Source organism: Natator depressus, chromosome 18 (assembly GCF_965152275.1).
Source record: "Natator depressus isolate rNatDep1 chromosome 18, rNatDep2.hap1, whole genome shotgun sequence".
In the NCBI taxonomy this organism is placed as follows: domain Eukaryota; kingdom Metazoa; phylum Chordata; order Testudines; family Cheloniidae; genus Natator; species Natator depressus.
Window position 1 is genome coordinate 21,835,388 of NC_134251.1, and position 21,633 is coordinate 21,857,020.

The following is a 21,633-nucleotide window of genomic DNA, read 5'->3' on the forward strand; positions in this document are numbered from 1 at the left end:
GGCAACAGCCAGGGCAGAATTCAGCCCTATGGCCACAAATATGTATGGTCACGAGGCATGTGAAATGCACTGATATTAGCGTCTGGGGGACATAAGCACGTTAGTGATGGTTAGCTGCTGGAAGCCACCATTCCCAGCCAGGACCTATGTGAAAAACTCTGGGCAGAAACTGCCCAAGGCCTTTTGTTTAGCATGCGGTAAAATACCCACTCATGTGCACCGCTGAGGTACAGCAGAGTGGCACTGGACAGTAGATGCCACATCCCTGCCTGTTAAGCCACCAGAATTGACATGGCTTTGCACCAGCTAACACGCTGCACTTCCTATAGGAACAAGGCTTAATGAAGCAACATCTCATGGAAGATGCTGGAACTCACTGCAAATGACATTACTGCACAAATATCCCAGTGCGCATCATCCCCATCCCATTCCCATCACTTTCTAAAGGTTGAATTAAATTGCTCATATTGGGGACTTTCAAAGCAGAGGAAGAGGCTGATCTCACCATCAGCCCAGTTCTTAAAATAAAGATGCTCTTATGAGTGGTAACTAATCTCATAGGCCTTATCAGCAACTCTTTTTAAACAAAGCAGACCCATGTGAGAGGCCGATGGAGAGAATATGCTGCTGAAATATGAACTCCCACAATAATGAAGTTGCTATTTATATTTCACAAAACAGGCTCCTAATCTGAACATTAAAACCCAACAGACTTCCTGCTCCTCTTCTGGGGCTTTGCTAAATGAGTTCTGCTCTGAGCTCTGCCGTTACTGGATAAATGTGCCGGTAGCTCCATGCAATGCTCATTTACAGCACACTGCTCTTAATCACACCCAACGAGCCTGCAGAAAGAGAGTACATCATCTCCAAAACCCTTTCATTTTTAAAGTAACGTGCTTTGCATGTTTCCTGAAAAGGTCTTTGTGCTCCAAGGTGGTCCCGCTATCAACAATCCCAGTGGCTAAGCACAGTCCAACTAAACATCTCCTCTGGGACTTGGAGGAGGGACGTTGCACATTAAACAACCCAAACACTAGCCAAATACTCCCAGGTGGTTAGTCTTGAGTCTGTGTGATTAATATTTCTTTCCATGGGTAGAAAGAGACCAAATATGGGCACATAGTGAAATCCCCCCAGAGCATTGCTTAAATCCCATGTGAGCCCTCCAAACAGGGTTTAAGGAGAGCATGGGTCATGTGCAGGCCCTCTGCTGAGGAGGTAATTCCAGCTACTCACCAAGGATAGGGAATGTCTGCTTAGGGGTCTGGGCCAGGATTGGGAGTCAGGGATCCCTAAAATTCTAACTCAGGAAGTGGGGCTCGTAATACAGACCAGCTGCACAGAGTTTGTCTTCTGATCAAATCAGATAATGGTTGTAAAGTACTATATAAATGCCAACTATCAGCTTGATAATGACTCCATTTGCTATAGACCTGAGAGGACTCGGGGGAGAGAAACAAGGATGGGAGGAGGATAGAAAGCTCAATGTTCCTAAGTCAGCTACATTTTAAAACACCTGTTTCAGAAGTTTGAGGGCAGCCCTCTGCTGCCTCATGACACACGTCAACAGGATGCAAAGAAAGTAACTTGACAGACAAAGGCAAATTCATCCAAATGAAGATAGTTGGTGCCTAAAATCCTCCACAGTTGGTATAAAAGTATTTTCCCTGTGGGAAAACACTGAAAATGTCTGTGAGAGAAGGACAGCCACATTGGACACACATGTGATGGGCACATTGTGAAAACACAAACAACCTGAAATGGCCCCTTTACAATGTAACAGGACAGGCTCACTAGAGTTGGCTGTGCCTCAACAATCTAACAGAAGCTTCAGGTACCCTAGTTGGTGGATTTTAGATGAATGCAACTCCTACACAAATCATATTCTTTATGTATTTTGAACAATGTCTGTTCACGTCATTAGCAGAAAAGGGCTGTAGTCAATGATTCTATAAGGATACTAGTAATTGTCTGGAAGAACAAGCAATTGTCTGGAAGAACAAGCAGCCAAAACTCCAGCTTAGGGCAGAAACTCCCTTTCACTCACCTCTGGTGTGCTTCTGTATCATAGGACACCATGAGATCATTCCGATTCTCCTCTCACCTTGGGGCAACTCCCTGACTTCACTGGAGTTACTCCCTCCTGACATACACCACTATGGACATCTTCCAATCAAGCCGCTTATAGCTCACCGTAATGCTGGATTTGGACAGTTTCACACAGCCCCTGAACAGGATTTTAATATACAAGCACAGTGATAGAAATCTCTTATTTTTAAATCTCAATTGGAGAAACACCTCTCAGTTCTGCCTAGAAAGAATTGGCTGATACAGTGCCTCACACACCCACTTCCTTTAATGTCCAGCAGGATTTCACCTTTGCACAACTGTTAATAAGCATAATTTTAGGAGACCCATTGTGGCTGACAGTGTCAATATATATTAAGGTCACCATCGCATATGGTTGCGTTAAAGGCTTTGATATGTAAAGCGGTAAAGACTATCCGTATGAGTTGATGGTTTTGAGGTGTGATCCTGCTTCATATGCCCCTGTCTACTCAACAGTCTGCAATCCAGAGCTCAGGCAGGCAGGATGAGTATGTCTCCCCCAATATCATTACAGCCAGCTATGCTTTTCCAGCTGGGGGAAAAACAGCACTTTTTTTAAAAGCATTAAATATGCAAAAAGAACTTGAAGTGGGAGATCAGTTTGACACCATAAAACCAGCATGGGAATCATGTTCTGTGGGTGTTGATACAGGCATCAGGATGATGCTCAAGGTAGCACGGATCAAATCATGAGCTTTGTGATGTCAAAATTCTACTAAGTTACTCTATAATATTAAAAGAAGCAAGTTCACAAAAAATAGTACATTTCGTTCTAGTAACATTCGCATTCCTTCAATTATTCAGCAATTTGAAAAAGATCTCATGGAATTTAATTTCAGCTAAAGACGGTAACCAAAACAATGTAAGGTCTGAAACAAAAACATGAGTGCAACTCTCTGCAAGCAAACCAGAGGATTTTTGCAGCCCGTTATGATAAAATTGACACAATTCTCCCCTCTCACACACTACTTTTCACCAGTGTAACACCGCTGCAGTCAGTGGTGAAAATCTTATGGTTCATTCATTAAGCCATACAGTCCTCTACCCTCTCTAAAATTGGGCAAGTTAAATATGCAGTATTGTATCTTCAGGAGGAAAATACATGACTGCAGGATGTCTCGCTACCAGATACTTGAATGTGAGTGTCTGGAGTTATATAAAGCCTCTAGATTTAGAGACTGGGAAATGACTTCTTCACTCATTGCCTTTTCTTTCTGATGGACAGGATCCCTGAACTGAAAGATGTACAGCTGGCCAGGCTACGAACACTTATTGCCCCATAGAAATGGAGTGTTATTAGTTTTTGTTGTTCAGACTTTCTAGCTCTGACTTTAAAAAGCCATAGCACCCAGGAATTGGTACAGGTGACTCACCTGTAATAGCAGTGACTCTGTCTGTACCGTAGAGGGTGCTCTGCAAGGCACAGACAATGCCTGATTCTGATCACATGCTGGTGTAATTCCATTTGTGAAAAGAGGGTCACTCCAGATTTAAGGGTAAAACACTCGAGGAGAGTGGCTGGCTCTGAATGAATCCAGGCAAGATGAAAGTGATGTTTGGTGTCCCAGGACACCAGGCGAGTGTCATTCAGTATCCAACCACCCCACAGTGGGTCCCCAGCTACAAGCTGCTGTATAGTAAGTTACCAAGTGAGACAGTCATTTCATTGTTTGTTTTTTTCGTCTTTCAGATAAACAAAGAAAATATATCCACCCTACAGAAACTAGCCGAGAAATACCATGCAGGGCCCCTTAAAAATGTATGGGATAAGAGTGATAAACAGAGACCCTCATACCTGTCAATATACAGCTTCCACTCAAAGAAAGCATTAGAGAGCAGCAGCTATCAGGAAGTAAAGCTTCTTCCAAACAGCACATTAAAAATGTATACAACAGGTAAATACAGGTGTGTAAAATATATAAATGCTACTCTGCTGGCTAAGTTATAATAAGCCGACAAAATGCTGGAGTGCAGAAGGGGATCTACACAGTATAAAATATTAAATCAAGAAATAACTCCAAGTCAGCAGTGCTGCATTATATGTCAAAGAACGGTGGATCAGGAGAGCTAAAAATAGACACGAAGGCTGAAGCAGAATTGACAGTAGCGAATGGGGAAAGGGGTTCATCAGCAACATACAGACATGGGATGAGCTACTGCTCGGGAAGTTCCAGGGGGCCAGATTCCTTGCTTCATTCATACATTCAAATCTCTACATAAGCTTTTACAATTAAAGGAAGAAACGTGAATGAAGCTGAATTCAACATGAAACAATGGGTGTTACCATTCTCTGTGTATATAAAATCTCCCCACTGTATTTTCCACTGAATGCATCCGATGAAGTGAGCTGTAGCTCACAAAAGCTTATGCTCAAATAAATTTGTTAGTCTCTAAGGTACCACAAGTCCTCCTTTTCTTTTTGCGGGTACAGACAAACACAGCTGCTACTCTGAAACCTGTCAATGTTTATACTTAAATCTATTCATTTTGAAGGCTGGCAAGACTGACACTTGCTTTGGAAACACTTATTTATGCTTATATTTTTCTGATGAATAATTGAAGGAAAGAGGTCTTGTTGGACAACAAAACCCGAAGGACAGCACATAAAAAGCTGAAGTCTGTAAGATACTTGGTCTTTAATGAACAAGAAATGAGAAGCTTGTAACCTTGAAGCAATGAGCCGAACATTTGTTTTTAGAAAGACATGTTTGCAAGTGCAAGTTTGAAGGCTTTGTGTTAGCTATTTAGTAAAGACAAACCTCCCCACAGCATTTCAAGTTAAAGGAACAGCTACAGACACTTCTAAAACCCTTTGTGCTGTGGCAGCAACCCTCCAAGGAGCTCTCGCACTCCTGGAGTCATCCAGATCATGACAGGAAAAATTAAACATTTTGCAAAGGTATTTTGGGCCTTGCTCCCCAGAATTAGGGTTAGGAGCCATGTCATCTTTGTCCCTGTGTGTTTGTACCACTGGTGAGCTGGTATCTATCAATGAGATGCAGGAGCACAGAGGCAGGAATTCAAGTACAGGTGAGGTTTCCCCAAACTACACAGGGGAAAAAGTTTGCCTTTCTTTTCCCATGACTCTGAGGTATTTATAAAGCCCACTCCAGTATTTATAAAGCAGTCAGCGACAACTAGGAGAGAACACGGAAATGGAAGAATGCAGGACAAGAAGTGATATGGCCAGTGATGTTCTGAACTCATTCAGTTACTGCTCCCCAAAGAAAAGCAGCCGTGACATTACTGGCTCGCTCCTGGTTCCCCCCGGCTCCAGACCAGCTGAATCACCCAGAGCGCTGGGGACTACTCCCTTGCCCTGTCAGGGTAGCATTCTCTGCCCTGGGAGCTATGGCCATTTTAAACAACAACAGTAGAATCCTGAGGTGTAACTGCATTAACAGATCGGACAGATGTAGACAGTTATCAAGGCTAAATGAAACTGGCACACCAGAGCAGAAATGCAACACTGGACAGTGAGTGGACGACAGCAGCCAGAATTTGGCAAGTTCACAAGCTAGCAAGTAACTCACGTTCACATACCTAAGGCAGTGGTAACATTTAGGGCAGGGGCGGGCAAACTTTTTGGCCCTTGGGCCACATCTGGGAATGGAAATTGTATGGTGGGCCATGAATGCTCATGAAATTGGAGTTAGTATGTGGGAGGGGATGAGGGCTCCGGCTGGGGATGAGGGCTTTGGGTAGGAGGGTACTCCAGGCTGGGTACTGAGTAGGAGGGTACTCCAGGCTGGGACCGAGGGTTTTGGAGGGCGGGAGGAGGTCAGAGGTGCAGGCTCTGGGTGGCGCTTACCTCAAGCAGCTCCTGGAAGCAGCGGCATGTCCCCCCTCCAGCTCCTATGTAGAGGCACAGCCATCCGCAGGCGCCACCCTTGCAGCTCCCGCAGCAGCATGTCCCCCCTCCGACTCCTATGGGGAGGCGTGGCCAGGTGGCTCTGCACGCTGCCCTGCAGCTCCCATTGTCTGTGGTTCCTGGCCAATGGGAGCTGTGGGGGTGGCGCTTGGGGCAGGGACAGCATATGGAGCCCCCTGGCTGCCCCTACACATAGGAGCCGGAGGGGGGACATGTCGCTGCTTACGGGAGACACGCGGAGCCACAGCATGTGCAGAGCAGGGCAAGACCCTGGCCCCACTCCCCGACTGGAGCACCAGAGCAGGGCAAGCTCCAGACCCTGCTCCCCGGCGGTAGCTCGAGGGCCAGATTAAAATGTCTGCTGGCTGGATGCAGATGCCCAGCTGGCATTGGGAGAGTCATCTATAAATAACCCCTTTCTTACCTTGCTGTCCAGGGGCTCCAGAAGCTGCCCATCTGTGTGTGTGTGTGGGGGGGGGAGGGCGCGACTATCTGGAGTTGGTTGTGAGTGTTAGATCCCCTTAAAGAGGGATCAAAACCAAGCAGAGAAACAGAAAACACCTAAACACCCTGCAGACTCAGCTTTGGAGAACTGCACAACCCTGGCGTGGCTCCTCTTGGCACGTCTCAAGGCAGGACAGTTGCCTTTTGCCTCCCCTGGGCATCCAAACTGTGACAGTGAATCAGCCTGCTGGGACATTTTTCTTGTGTACTCAGTGGTTTCCTAGCAATCACTGTGGCTCCGCAGGCCAGACAGCCAAAGCTGAGTCAAGGGTTCCAAATGTGGTCATAGTCTATCGCTGATCTCCTGTGTTATTCTGCAGCAAAATTACAGGCTTAAGATGGGGAGATGTCAGGAAAGGCGTGTGGGCTTTTGACCAGACCTGCTCAGCCCAACACAAATACGAGTCTGACCAGAGTAGCTAAGAACAGGAAACGTACAGGAAACATGAAGCCCATTGGCCAGGCAGGCTCCATCCTCCCTAACTCCATGACTCCCTTGAAAATTGGCTCATTCGAGTGATTCTAGCCTCAGCACAGGAATAGCCCAAATCACCCTTTTCAGAGCAACGGGGGCGACCAGAAAGCACTGGGTAGTACCTTCTGTTTGTGAAGGGAGTGAGGCCTTACAACAAGGAGTTATTCCTGTGCTGCTCCACAACCCGGGGCTTCGCATAATGCAGCACGAAGGTTGAGCTCTTTAAATGAAGAATTCTTACCACCAGCTGTGGAACAGGTAGAGGCTTCCCCTCCTTGCTCAGCGATACGTAGGTAAAGAATGCACTGACAGCGCGATATCTTTCTTTAGGCTCATCAACAAAAGGATCAGCATCAACAAAGACCTCAATCTCCATGGACTTATTGCTCGTGAAGGTCATGCGTCCGGAAATAGTAATGATACAACCTGCAAAACACAGATGGCTTGGTTAATCAGTGGCTCCTACAGTGGCAGCCGGAAACAAGAGCCATCCATGACTTCGACTGTTAAAACACTATACGGCTAAATGGGCTAACACTAGGGTTAGGAGCAACTGAAAGGCTAGACTGATTTTTTGTTAGGTAACAAAAGAGGAACGACAAGTCTTGGAATATTTCTTTCCAACTGTGGCTGTTATTTTTGTTTCCCTTTCTCTGGTTGTGGGAATTTCCACACTCCATGGTGGCACTAGCCAGCTGAGAGGAGTAACTGATATCTCGTCTAGCCAGGCAAACTCAGTCTCTATCTGGAATGTCTGCAACCAAATGCCAGTCAACCTACATTACCATATCCTTTATAAGGTGTCAGCAGTCAACCTCCACTATGGAACACCTTTCACAACAGGCTCTGACTGCACACCGAGCACCTGTGTGAGCTAAGAGACACAGCGATTTCTCCCACCACTGAAATGCATCCATCTCTCAGGCAGAACATGGCTGCTGTTAGCACAAGAGCAACACAATACCAGTTTAGGACAGGAAATGAGGAATTTAAAATTTACAACGGGAAGCTCAGGGGAATTTAGGGAGGTAAGATATTTGGAATTTGGTCATATCATGGCAACTCCACTATTCTACTAGCAGTGCCATAGGAGCTACAAAGGACCACAAAAGATCAGGATTTTGGTTTTGTATCTTCTCTGTAATACAGCATTGCTTCCCATCACCATGCTGGGGCAATGACTCCGAGGGAAGAGTAGCACCAACCGAATCACCAAAACACCTTCCTGGAGCATCCAGCCAGGCAGTTTCCCTTCAGTGCACAGCTCTGAACAGACCCAACTAAGCCTGAGAGATCAGATAGGAGCAAAGCACGGGGGTATGGAGTATGGCTAGAGGAGTTCACGTACACAGAAACCAGAGCAGAACAAACATTGGCTGCATAATGACATTTGTTGAAATCTGCCCGTAACCTGCTGACCTGAAATGTAACTATTAATTCTAGGGCCAATCGCTCTGGATTTTAACCAAAGGCATAGTAGGTAAACCACGTTCCATCGCATGCACGGATATCAAAGCGAGTTAGTTGGGATGTGGAGCCGGATACTTCAGCAGAGAAAACAGATCTGAGCTCTCCCAAGACTGGTACGAGGAGAGGTTTTTCTGGGATGGGAAAGAAGCTGTAGCAGTGTGAGGGACCTTGCTATGTAGTATATTTAAACATCAGTCCTGTGCTTAAAGGCAGGAAGGGGTTCTTTGTCATATCATACTTCGGCAATGGGTCGGGGCGGCAGGGGCTCCACGGCACTGAAAAAGGTCCATGTAGCTTTAAGATCTACCCTGGGCTGGTCCTCAATGTTCTGTAGCAATAGCAGGAGAGAGGGGGCATGAAGGCAGCCTTGGACAGGCTGTTGCACACACAGCTGTAATGACAGTGCGTCTAACATCAAAGCATTGTACAAACGTTAGCCAATCCTCAACCGCCCACTGAGGCAGGTAAGCATGAACCTTCTTTCAGAGACAGGAAACTGAGGCACAGACACCAGGTATGTCCAGCTCCCCAGAGTTCAGGCCTAAAACTTAGGTGTTCCTGTTTCCCAGTCCTGAGCTCAATCCGTTAGATCACAGTGCCATGAGGTCTGGCAGTGGGGGAGGTTTAGGTTGGATATTAGGAAAAACTTTTTCACTAGGGGGGTGGTGAAACACTGGAATGCGTTACCTAGGGAGGTGGTGGAATCCCCTTCCTTAGAAGTTTTTAAGGTCAGGCTTGACAAAGCCCTGGCTGAGATGATTTAGTTGGGATTGGTCCTGCTCTGGGCAGGGGGTTGGACTAGATGGCCTCCAGAGGTCCCTTCCAACTCTGTTATTCTATGATGCTAGAAGAGGAAAGAGGAGATACACTGTTTGTATACCAGGACTATGGATGGACTCCCCTACACACTTTAGGCCATGACTGACTGTCTCAAGCAATGAGCATGCATAATATGGCAGCTTTCGGGGGCACAGCCCCATGGAGAGGCCTAAAGTCCTTCTACCCCATCGCCCTGAGAAAGTGTTCTGTTTTGAACACACTTCCCACATTAGGGACATTCCTGAAAATACACGTCAATGTGGAGCAAAACCGAACAGGCGGAGTCTCTGGCAGACTCAGGAGATGGTCTCCACGTGCTACGCAGACAGAATGCATTAGTCGTAACTAACGGTTCGCAGCATACGGGTCTTTCGGAAAAGTTGCAGTTCACCACAGAATCTGAACTTGGAGTGCTGCAGCGAGTCCCTTTGTTCAGTCTCCCGCTGAACCTACTCCTCATTCGCGTTGGCAAATGCAGATGCACTTCAAAAAAAAAGTTTAATTGTTAAAAATGTGAAGTGGGATTGCACTTTTATTTCAGTACAAAAATACAGTCTCTGCCCCTTAAGTGGAAGGACCAATGCAGCACATGGACTAGTGACTAGTAATTTAGGAGACAAATAGTTAAGGGAGGAGATGTGCAGAAAATCAGCGACGGATAGATTCACCTAATGAGTTTTGTCATTTAAAAGAAAAACCAGCAGGCTCCCCATGCTAATCATTGCCATGACCTATCATTTGAAACCTACTTTATAAGATGAATAAGTAGAAATGAATTCCAATATATTTCACTTATAATGGAACACAAATACGGTCAAACTCCACAATGAAGATAATCACATTTTCTCAGAACTGTTACAGAACAGCAGAATACATACCAGACTGCAGTAATGTAACTTAAATAGCTCTCAGTGCTCGTTTGGCTGTATGATAAACGTACTGCAGGTCAATTGTATTAGAATCTCTTTCTGGACTATGGGGCTCCTGTCTTAGCTTCTTTGTTTTCTGGGACTCCATCACATCCTGTTACTGTAACATTTCTGTGCACATCTTGAGACCAAATGAAGGTAGGAGCTGCCATATTAGAGCAGGCCAACGGTCCATAATATCCAGGCTCTCACCACTGGCCACAGCCAGTAGCTGATGCCTCAGAGGACGCCAAAGTTCAAACCGAACGTGCACTGTGCTTCACATGGGGGATCAAGCCAACTCTCCAACACATCCCTTAGGGAAAGAATGGCTGCACTATGGTACATTGCAGCGCTCCTTCTTTCTCGGGTTCTGAGGTATGGAGAAGGACAGAGTGCCTTCAGGGTAAATCTAATCAGAAAGGGGAAACACCACAAGGATGGACACCCACAGCCTTCAGCCACAAGCCCCTTACCTAAATGGAGAGACGTCATCTTGCCTAAACCAAACGATTGCCAGGTATAAAGTCCAATGGAACAGCACTGCAGAGCTTACAGCACCAAAGTAACACTCAGAACCTTTCACCAGGGAACAGGGACAACGCTTTGGGCACGCACAGCCCTTTCCCTGTGCATCGTGCCATGGAAGGGTAGGCACAAATTGCCACCTCATTTCTACCACGCTAAGGTGCCTCGAGGCTTGCCAAATCATTTAGGTGATTATGAAGTGCTTATTGAACCTATAACTGTGAACTCTCTACAGCTGTCACTGAGTTAATGCAACCCACCAGCATGAAGAATCCTACACACTGACATGCCGAAAAGGATATTTCGCTTTCAATACATGTCACTAACAATGGTCTCATTTAGGGATTTATACTCACTGCATTCTTGGTAGGATGTTCCAGAAATCCCCCAACAGACATATCACAGATACTGAGGGGGGTGAACTTTGCTTTTTCCAAGTGCCAATCACACCAAAATGTCTGGCATCAAACAAGTCCTGACAATGGCTAACCAAACCTTCACAGGGGAGATACAATCCCAAGAGAAGATTTCTTGAAGCATTTGCTGCTTAAATGACCCTGGCCCTATAGGAAAGATTTTTCTCTGTGAATAAGGGGTATGGTAAAGTTACATGTGTCTGGAGCTGCTGGATTAACATCAACATTTAATATAAATAATCAACTGCCAAACATTTCAAGACTGCCTGTATTCCTTGACTAAGATTGCAAATAGTTGTAGGAGATCATGCGTGTTAACACAACACCTTGAAACCACGCACCAGACTACACAATAGAGCACCGTAAGTATGTTATCCAAAATAGTTACTATAAAAGGTAGTAAACTATTCCAAAGGCATTCAAGAATGCACGTGATCTCACTTAGGATTGAACAAAGGAAACCTACAAAGCCACAGAATTAAGTCCTTACTTCCTGTAGGAAACAGAGACCTCGCCATCTTCCACTCCAAGGGCAAGGCACACTTCAACTGTCTTTCAGCATGAGCACAGAACACCACGTACATGACGTATTTACCACGCGAAAGCCCTACCAGTACAAAGCACTCCACTGCACATACAATTCTCCCCCTGGGAAAACTAAGAGAAAGCAAACCACCCGTAACAGATGGCAGTCGTGTTGCTTGATGAGCTACTGGAAGCTCGTTGATGAGGTGGCTAAGACCCCAAATGGAACCGAATTAGGCTGCCAGCAGTAGCAGCTGCACCAAGTCACACCTGGAAAAAGAGCAGCAGCTAAAACTGTGAAGTCTGCTTCTCTTCCAAATGACACAATTGGCAAAATATTGATGGCATATCACCAGGTATAAATGCAAAGAAAAGAGTGTCGCTTCTCTCAAGCTGGTACAGTCGATCCCTATGTAACATGCATATTACGTGCACGAGGGGATCTTGTATACTTCAAACGAAAAAAAACTGCTTGAGCCACAGGAAAAAAAGTTAGGAATTCATTGAAAATTACGAATTAAAGGCCGACTGAAGTGGAAAAACATGTTGCATCCTGCACTGAAAGAGCTGGACCCAAGTTGGTCTCATGTGAAGCTCGTCAATGTAGTCATTACTTGAAAAATCATTACAGTATAAGCCCTGTCAGTGATGGAGCTGCCTCTCTAAATTCATGTAATTTTAAACTCAGCTGTCAAAGCTGTCACCTTGAGTGAATCCCCGCCCGGTAACAGTCATTCTAGCACAAACAGGTCTCGGGAAGAAGGGGCAGAAAATGGCCACCATTTTTTCCCCCCTTACCCTCACTCAGTGAGACAGAGTGTCTCATGCTCACACATACAGAACAGCAGCACTGTTAATCAACTAAGCAACGCAAGCTCTGTCTTAGACAGTTATTTGGATCAAGAGGTGAATTCACGTTCATTCCTTCTGGTTTGAAAATTATGCTGTAAAACACCCTGCTTCCAAAACCCACAAACATTCTGACTTAGGAGAGGGAGGAAGGAGGGAAAATGGGCAATAATTTTTTAGGAAGTTTCTCTGTGGGTAAAATTCATCCCTCCCTGTGCAGAGGCCAGCACAAAACCTATGAACTACTGATGTCCCATTTATGCCCTACTTTGGAGGACTTAATCACAGTCCAGGACCTCTGCATAGGGATGAATCACTAAAATTTGCAGGGCCTGCAAATATCTGGGAGGAGTGAAACTAACTGGAGCTAACTCTGAAATAGACAAAAGTACATAAAAAGCTGGTTTACTTTTCTCCCCCTCCTCCATGGTATTTTAGGGACCAGAGTGGAGAGAACAGAGGAGGGGGAAGAGTTTGGGGTTTGATTACTTTTAAAAAGGAGAGTATGAAGCTGGCAGCATCTCTCGCCCTTTTAGTTTGCTGGAATTCAATCTCTTTACTCACAGATAGCTTGGAGGGTCAGCAGGGCTATGACTGTAGGCTCAGTAGTATCCAATTCTAAGGTCTCTCCGCGAGACAGAGCCTCAAAAGGTAGCTGTGCAAACAGACCCTTCATTTTTGGTTCTCCAGCTAAGTCTAAACTGCATGTCCTGCTTTAACCTTCCCATCCAGCTGGTATCTTCACTGCTTTAGGGTTCCTTTGCAGCACTGCAAACAGCATTCCTACTGAGACCAGAACAAGGAGTCCAAACAATGAATAGTTCACAGTCCCAGCGAATGCAGACAAGCCTCCTTGGAAACCCAGCCTCTCCCAGATGCTCCACTGTGAACCTTTAGCCAAAATTCTCCGCTTGTGACACTGGAATCATGTTCCCAGCTGACAAGTCAAACACAGGATTGTGACCTCAGGTAGGGAATAAGCAGGAGATGAACCTCTCAAAGCACTGAAAAATCACATGCTCCTGCAAACGGGCCTACAGGGAAGAAACAAAGGAGGCACTGTAGGAGGTAGAGACCACTCTGAACAGAATTTTTTACGACTCCTCTGTGATATTAATAATCTGGGATTTTATTGCTCTTCCTGGAAAGTTTCTCTGCCTTCATTTTCTTTATTTCATTATTTTGTATTACTCTGCACACTTTGCTCCTCCTTCAGCAAATCCCGACTGTGCCAGGCTGCCCTAAATATTGCATGAGGGAGTGACTCAGATGTGCTAGCCGTTTGGTCAAAGCACTGTAAGCTTTCAAACTTGTGAAGAACATAGGATAATAAATAAAGCTGTGTCTCCCCCTGAGCACCCAGGAGATGAATGAGCATTCCAGATAAGGCCCAGCCATAACTGCCTGGATCCTGCACGAACCCAGACCATACTCTTCCAGATATCTGCTATGGAGGACAGGAGAGGGGGCACACCATTGGAGGTGGCTATGGGTGACGGAAAGGGAATGCTCCGCCAGAAAATACAAGGCTACTCCAGATTAAAATAGTTTATTTACAGTTGTTAAAAATCAAGCCCAGGCTCACATCAGCAGCCAGCACTTCACGACTTCCTTCCTCCAGTCCAAACTCCAGTGGCCCTGAGCATTTGTCACCTGCAGCCAGGTTGAAGGAGCATCAGTGTGAAATCTAGGATTTATTTAAATAAAGTTACAAGCAGTTTCTGGTACCTCACCAGCCTGAATCCGCCTGCCTAGGAAATCTGTTGTAAAAGCACAAGCTAGTTTTTAAAAGATGTTTCTCTCTCCTCTATTGATGGATGATGAGACTCATACAGGAAAAGGGAAACTACTGACCAACTACCCCGAGGAGAGAGTGAAACTGGCTACACAAAGTGCTGCCAAATGCAGAGTAAACTGAAAAGAGAATTTTTTTTCTTTAATCCTGTAGGAATCTCAGGGCAGGGCTACACTTGCAGATGTAGAGCGCTTTGAGGTAAACCCACCTTCGGAGAGCACCGTAGGGAAAGCACTGCAGTCTGTCCACACTGACAGGAAGAAGCGCACTAGTGTGGCCACATTTGCGGCAATTGCAGCGGCATTGGGAGCGGTGCATTGTGGGCAGCTATCCCACAGAGCACCTCTTCCCATGCTGGCACTGTGGCTTGTGGGAAGGGGGGACAGGACCCAGAATGACCTGCACCAACGCCCCGTGATGCATCAGTTCACATCCCAGCAATCCCTGTGCTTCCATCCACATATGGCGCCATCTTTCAACATTTTTTGTACTGCGCGCTCTGTCTTCCCTTTCGGTGTGCGGGAATGGAGCCCGAACTGCTGGGGAGTCTGCTGACGAGTCTCGCCAGCACGTCACGTTTGGCAGTCGAGTTACTCCTTAAGATCCAAAGTGACAGTGAGGACTCCGACGATATCGACGCAAGTAACACATACGACACAAGATTGCCTGTGGCATTCACAGACACGCTCACCACCACAGAACACCGCTTTTGGGATCGGGAAACAAGCACCGAGTGGTGGGATCACATCGTCAGGCAAGTCTGGGATGACGAGCGGTGGCTGCAGAACTTTCGGATGAGAAAAGCCACTTTCGTGGGACCGTGTGAGGAGCTCGCCCCCACCCTGCGGCGCAAGGACACGAGATTGAGAGCTGCCCTGATGGTGGAGAAGCAGGTGGCTATTGCAATCTGGAAGCTGGCAACTCCAGACAGCTACCAGTCGGTCGCTAACCAGTTTGGAGAGTGGGGAAGTCGACCATTGGAATAATGCTGATGCAAGTTTGCAGGGCCATTAATCGCATCCTGCTCAGGAGAACCGTGACTCCTAGTAACGTGCATGACATTGTGGATGGCTTTGCACAAATGGGTTTCCTTAACTGCAGAGAGGCGATAAAAAGCACACATATTCCAATTCTGGCACCAGCCCACCTAGCCTCCGAGTACATTAATCAGAAGGGGTATTTCTCTATGGTTCTCCAGGCGCTTGTGGATTATTGTGGGCATTTCATTGACATTAACGCAGGCTGGCCCGGTAAGGTGCATGATGCATGCATCTTTCAGAACACTGGCCTGTTCAGGAAGTTGCAAGCCGGGACATTTTTCCCCAGACCAGAAGATCACCGTAGGGGAAGACGAAATGCCCACTGTGATCCTTGGAGACCCCACTTACCCTTTAATGCCATGGCTCACGAAACCCTACACAGGGAGCCTGACAGCAGCAAGGAGCGGTTCAACAACAGGCTGAGCCGGTGCAGAATGACTGTGGAGTATGCTTTTGGCTGTTTAGAAGGCCACTGGCGCTCTCTGTATGGGAAGCTGGACCTGGCCAATGACAGCATCCCTGCGATTATATCCGCATGTTGTACCCTCCATAACATTTGTGAAGGAAGGGTGAACGATTCACTCAGGCATGGAACTCGGAGGTTCAACACCTGGAGGCTGAATTTGAATAGCCAGAGAGCAGGGCTATTAGAGGGGCCCAGCGTGGGGCTGCAAGGATTAGGATTACCTTGAGGAAGCAATTTGAGGCTGAAAGCCACCAGTAATGTCTGGTGCCCTGCACGGGAGTGGTTCCATGGTAGTGCTCTGCCTGCATGGCTACGAGCGCCTGGATAGAGTCCGCTTGGTGCTTCATTATGCTTATCAGCTGATCCGTGCTTTGCTGCTGGAGCACCGTGCTTTTGTGCTGGCGCGACTCATTCTGCTGGCAGATCCTCCTTTCACTGTCCCACCACTCCTGCACTTTTTGATTTTCATTACTTGAATGCTGCATTACTTCATGCAACATGTCTTCCTTGCTTCTACGTGGCCTCTTTCTGATTCTTTGGAGTCTTTCGGCAGGTGATAACACGGTCAGCTGAGATCTCAAGGTTGCATCTGTAAAGGCAAAATGCAACACTTGACAGAGGCAGCATTGTTCACAACAGACAGAGCAATGATTCCCCCGTACTTAAGGGCAAGCACAGTCTACACAATAGCATAATTTGCCCATCTCAAAGCGAGCGCATATAACCCACGGGAGCCCCAAAATGGTGAGTAAGCACAGGGTCAAGCGTGACTGACTGTTTCATGGCTGTACTGTCCTCTGGGTATCTGTGCCTTGGGGAGAGCCAACAGCGGCAGGGGGCCCCTATACTGAACACTGTCCCCACGTTTTCCACAGGAGTTCATCCTGGAAGCTCTCACTGCTGAGGGTAACCTGGGAAGCAAGGGACGGTCTTCTACTGCAATGCGGCTTCTGCCCTGGCCCATCTGCAACTTGCCTGCGTGCAGCAATGGTCCTCCCGCCCCTCACGGCACAGTGGCATGGACAAGTTAGCCTTATTGGGTCAAGGAAAAGTGGCTCTCCCAAGAAACCTGCACAAGCACATTGCCCAAGTTCTGGATGAGACCTCTGAAGAGATCACTGAGGCCAATTACCACGATGCGAGAGAGCACATCAATGCCCTATTCCGCATCTAGGCATGCATGCAGCCCTAACCCTCCTAGCCCCAAGAGCCCACACTTTCTCCCCAAAATAAAAGCCGCTTACCGGGAACCTCCTCTGGTGTTTGTCCTTCCCCAAGCACCGGCCACTACGACTGGCTACCTTCCTCCTGGCTTGAGAACAGCTCCTGGCTGCATGCATCTAGGGATTCTGGGGTGTCTTCCTCCACCTCAGCACCCTCACTCCCCCTTTGCTCCTGCCCCTCCTCCTGCCTTGTTGAACTGGGCTCTGAAGTGTCCATGGTGGTACTCAGAGTGGAAGTGGGGTCGGCCCCAAGTATCGCGTCCGGCTCTTCCTAGAAACAGCAGGTCATGGGGGCAGCACCGAAGCGGCGGTTTGCCTTGTGGGCTTTGTGGTAGGCATTCCGCAGCTCCTTCATTTTAACCGTGCACTGCAGTGCATCCCGGTCATAGCCCCTTTCCATCATGGCCCTTGATAGCTGCCCGAAGGTATTGTAATCCCTACGGCTGGAGGGCAGCTGGGACTGGACAGCTTCCTCCCTCCCAAACACCGATGAGGTCCAGCACCTCGCCATTGCTCCATACTGGTGCTCGCGTGGCACGTGGAGGCATGGTCACCTGGAAAGATTCGCTGAGAGCACTCCATGCCTGGCTGAGCAAACAGGAAGGGGATTTTCAAAATTCCCAGAGAATTTAAACAGTGGGTCTGACGGTTGGTCACCCGAGGGCAGGGCAGTAGAGTTCACAGTGATGACCAGAGTGGCTAGAACTGGCATTGTGGGACACTTCTGGAGGCCGATCAGAGCGCACTAACAGACCAGGGCGTCCACACTGGCGCTGCGGTGCTCCAGCGGGGGTGCACCAAACGTTATTCCACTCACAGAGGTGGATCACCAGCAGCGCTGTAGCCGCGGAGTCGGAGCGCTCTACGTGCCTTGCCAGTGTGGACAGGTAGTGAGCTAGGGCTCCCGGGGCTCCTTTAATGTGCTATAACTCACAAGTGTAGCCAAGCCCTGAGGTGTTAATTGTAACAATAGTAGGTAAATAATTTGCAGGAAGAGGTGCGATTTCCTTGGGGCTATCCCTTTTACATAGGGCAACAGCTAGAATCTCTTGTAATGTTTTAAGTGCAACTTCTCTTGCTCCTGGACTGAAACAGCGACATTTGCCACAGTGCTGGCACACATGATACAGAATAGGTAAGGAACAGGTGGGTTTCTTGAAGGGAAAGATGCTCACTGTCAGCATGTGGAAATCATTAATTTGATCCAACCTGCTTCTGAAATGTCAATAGTTATTTCTGCCTCATGTCTCCTACTGCACCCCCAAAAACAAACTCTGACAGAGTCAGAGCACTGATTGGGCACGTTTTCCAGGTTCTCTGTAGCTCTTGGAGACTTCCACAGTGCCCAAAGACATACTGAGACACTTTCAATCCTGGTGTAAGTGGGAGCAAATCTATTCGCGTTAGGGACACTGCAGCACCATTCAGCAGGTCTGAATTCGGCCAACTGCTTTTATTGAACTGGCCATTGCACCGCCACTGAGGTTGTCCATTTTAAAGCACTGGGCAGCAAGACATGAAGAGAAGGCAATTGCTATAGTCCTGCAGGTCTCTCTAACCAGATGGGGATGTCCCCTTTGGGAACTCCAGCTAGATTCTCCATGGAGCGACAATATGCCAAAGGGATGAAGCAGCAAAAAGAGTAAAAAATATTAACTTGCCCTGACCCTGGCCTGATGATGTACATTACAGACATCTAACAGCCCATTATTTAAGCTAAATACGCTTCAAGGAATTCTGTCCCAGGAGATGGCTACGAAACACAAAGGAATAAGACTATTCTGTGTTCACGCGGGGACTCTTTCAGTCTGAATTTACAGAAATTTTCCACTACGTCCAAACTGTTAATTGAACTGGGAAAGCCTGGGTTTTGGGAGACAGCTTCTCTCCACTCAGGGATGAGGAAATCTGACCCACATTTTCTCCTGTAAATGGCTTAAAAGCTATTTAATGAAATTTAACCTTTTGGTTTTTTTAAACATTCCTATGCAATTTCAGCTCCTTAAGGAAAAGAGGTGTTTTTCTTTACATTTCAGATTTTAAACCAACTGAAGCCAGAAGCAGAGCAAGTGACCTGTATACTAAGTTTACGTTTTGTAGCTTCATGCATTTCCCTTAGGGAAACACATTATAAAAACAGAGCGTGGAGTAAAAGTGATCTCTGAAAAGAGCCATGATACAGTAGTAGGTAAAACAAAGGAAATGCCCAAGATGGGGTTGAGATTAAAGGTAACATTTTCTAAAAAGGGACATTTTTCTTTAATCATAAGAGTGCGTCCACAAGCACTGGGCCTGACTCTGGAACCAAAACTCCCCTTGACTTAAACAAAAGCCCACTCAGTCCTGTAAGCTTAGGCCTGGGTTTTGTGGGAGGTTAAATAAGAGCTTCTTTTCATTTTCATGAGAATCCTGAGGGTGCTGCTGATTGGATGGGTCATGCACTCCACATGAAACCCTTGAGTTAGGGAGAGGGAAAGACAGCCAGTTGGCAACTTGGGAGGTGTTTTATACTTTGTTATTTAAGGACATTACTCAATGAAAGGAGCTACAGTAGAAGTCCTCGTTTCCATTCTGATTTGACACATCAATTACTAAAACCAAGAAACCGCATGTTTAGTTAGCAGATCACAATGTACCAACCTAAAAAGGTTAATTTGCCCACATTTGGGGAGAGAGGTAGACTATTCGGCCACTTCCATTCAGATGTAGAAGTGTACGTTAACATAAGAATGGCGATACTGGGTTAGTCCAATGGTCCATCTAGCTCAGTAGCCACTGTTGGGAGACAGGATGATACCAGATGCTTCAGAGCCAATGAACAGAACAGAGCAATTATCATCGAGTGATCCATCCAGACGTCCAGTCCCAGCTTCCGGCAGTCAGAGGTTTAGGGACACCCAGAGCATAGGGCTGCATCCCTGATAATCTTGGTGCCATTGATGGACCTATCCTCCAGGAACTTATTTAATTTTTTTGAACCCACATACATTTTTGGCCTTCACAATGTTCACTAGCAACAAGTTCTACATGTTGACTGTGCATTATGTGAAATACTTCCTTTTGTCTGTTTTAAAAACTTGCCGCCTATTAATTTCACTGGATGACCCCGGTTCTTGTGTTACGTGAAGGGATAAATAGTTCCCTATTCGCTTCTGTCTGCCCTTCATTTGGTAGGGGGAGAACTTGTAGGTGACACACATTGGTGATAGGACCTTTCCGGTCATACCCAAAAAATGCTATCTAAATTAGGGTCTCATACAAACTCTAGGCAGACTTTGATGGACACGCTCATTTGTTACACCAAATCCCCAAGTCTTTACTCAGGTGATGGAGTTTTGGTTTCAGAAATGAGTAAAGACTTCATAATTTGGACTCTACTGGTGGTAGTTAGGACTTCAATTTTATTAGCTTTTAAAACAAAGATTTGCTTGAGTTTGTCTCCAAAATTACTTTTCTGCACCAAAAACAGTCTGTGTCCAAAGCAGCTCCTGTTGGAGGAAGAATCCTATTACAATCCTGATTTTTAAAATTAATTGCTGGAGAAAGTTCCTTACTCTCGAAGTTTGTATTCATAAAGATTTCCTTTCAAAACCCCAGCACGCTGTGTAAGTTCAGTCTGAAGGCATCTGCAAACTTTCCCTGGGATGTAACTTTAGCCAAATCATACTCTAATGACATGAGTTTACTGGCTATCGCATGTTCCTTTCCACTCATTTTTAAAGCACAACACTGGGTTTCTCTGCACTGTTTTTATTGCAGGATATTTTAAAAACTCATTTTGGCTAGAACCCTAAAAACATCCTGTCTCTCCTGAGCAGCTGGATAAAATTTTGCTATGGATGGAATATTTTCTAACAAGAACAAATCACATTAAGTTTACCATCTGCACTCTATACATTCTAAAATGGTTGTAAAAATCAAGGCTACTAGAAAAAAAGATTTTGATTTCATTACTTGTTTTTGAATGTGCAGTTTCTCTGCTCACTGAAGGAGCTGCATAATTATAGATTAATGCTGACATTAATCATGCCCCTCTGAGCTGGGATTTTGAGAAGCTGGTATTTCAGCGGTTATGTAATTTTCTGAAATGCCCCACCAGCTCAGACCTGAAGAGCTTTGTGTGTCTCAAAAGCTTGTCCCTCTCGCCAACAGAAGTTGGTCCAGTAAAAGATATTACCTCCCCCACCTTGTCTCTCTACCAGTTCAGAGTAAGATATGAAGGGCTCACGACCAACACTTGTACACGGTAAAGAAACTGGATCCCTCCAACTTTGGGATTCCATTTCACTTACAGACCAACAACAACATAGGCCAACTACTTTTACAAATGAGCTAACAATAAGCTTGGGAAGCTTAAACTCAACTTGGCTAGACACTAAAAATCATGGTATTAATAAAGACACTGGATTTATTGCATATTACACAACAATCTGTAACCCACTAGCCTCCCTTTTTGTCCTGTGGCTGCAGGGTTAACCCTGAATGACCCCTCAGAATGTGTTAACTGCCCATGCTAAACAATCTGTTCCACCTTGCATGTAGCACTGATGCTGGGAGTACCTTTCCCAGACCTGAAGAAGAGCTCTGTGTGGCTCAAAAGCCTGTCTCGTTCACGAACAGAAGCTGGTCCAACAC

At 46.3% G+C, this 21,633-nt stretch overlaps 1 protein-coding gene across 3 annotated transcripts in view; it reads right to left on the reverse strand.

The window, feature by feature from the left end:
- Nucleotides 1-21,633, reverse strand: part of ACOT7 (acyl-CoA thioesterase 7) — a 110,539-nt gene that overhangs the window by 13,339 nt on the left and 75,567 nt on the right. For all 3 annotated transcript variants that reach the window (XM_074975188.1, XM_074975187.1, XM_074975189.1), the window contains one exon: nt 7,201-7,385. In XM_074975188.1, coding sequence (XP_074831289.1) covers nt 7,201-7,385 — 185 coding nt within the window. The remainder of the gene's footprint in view (nt 1-7,200; nt 7,386-21,633) is intronic.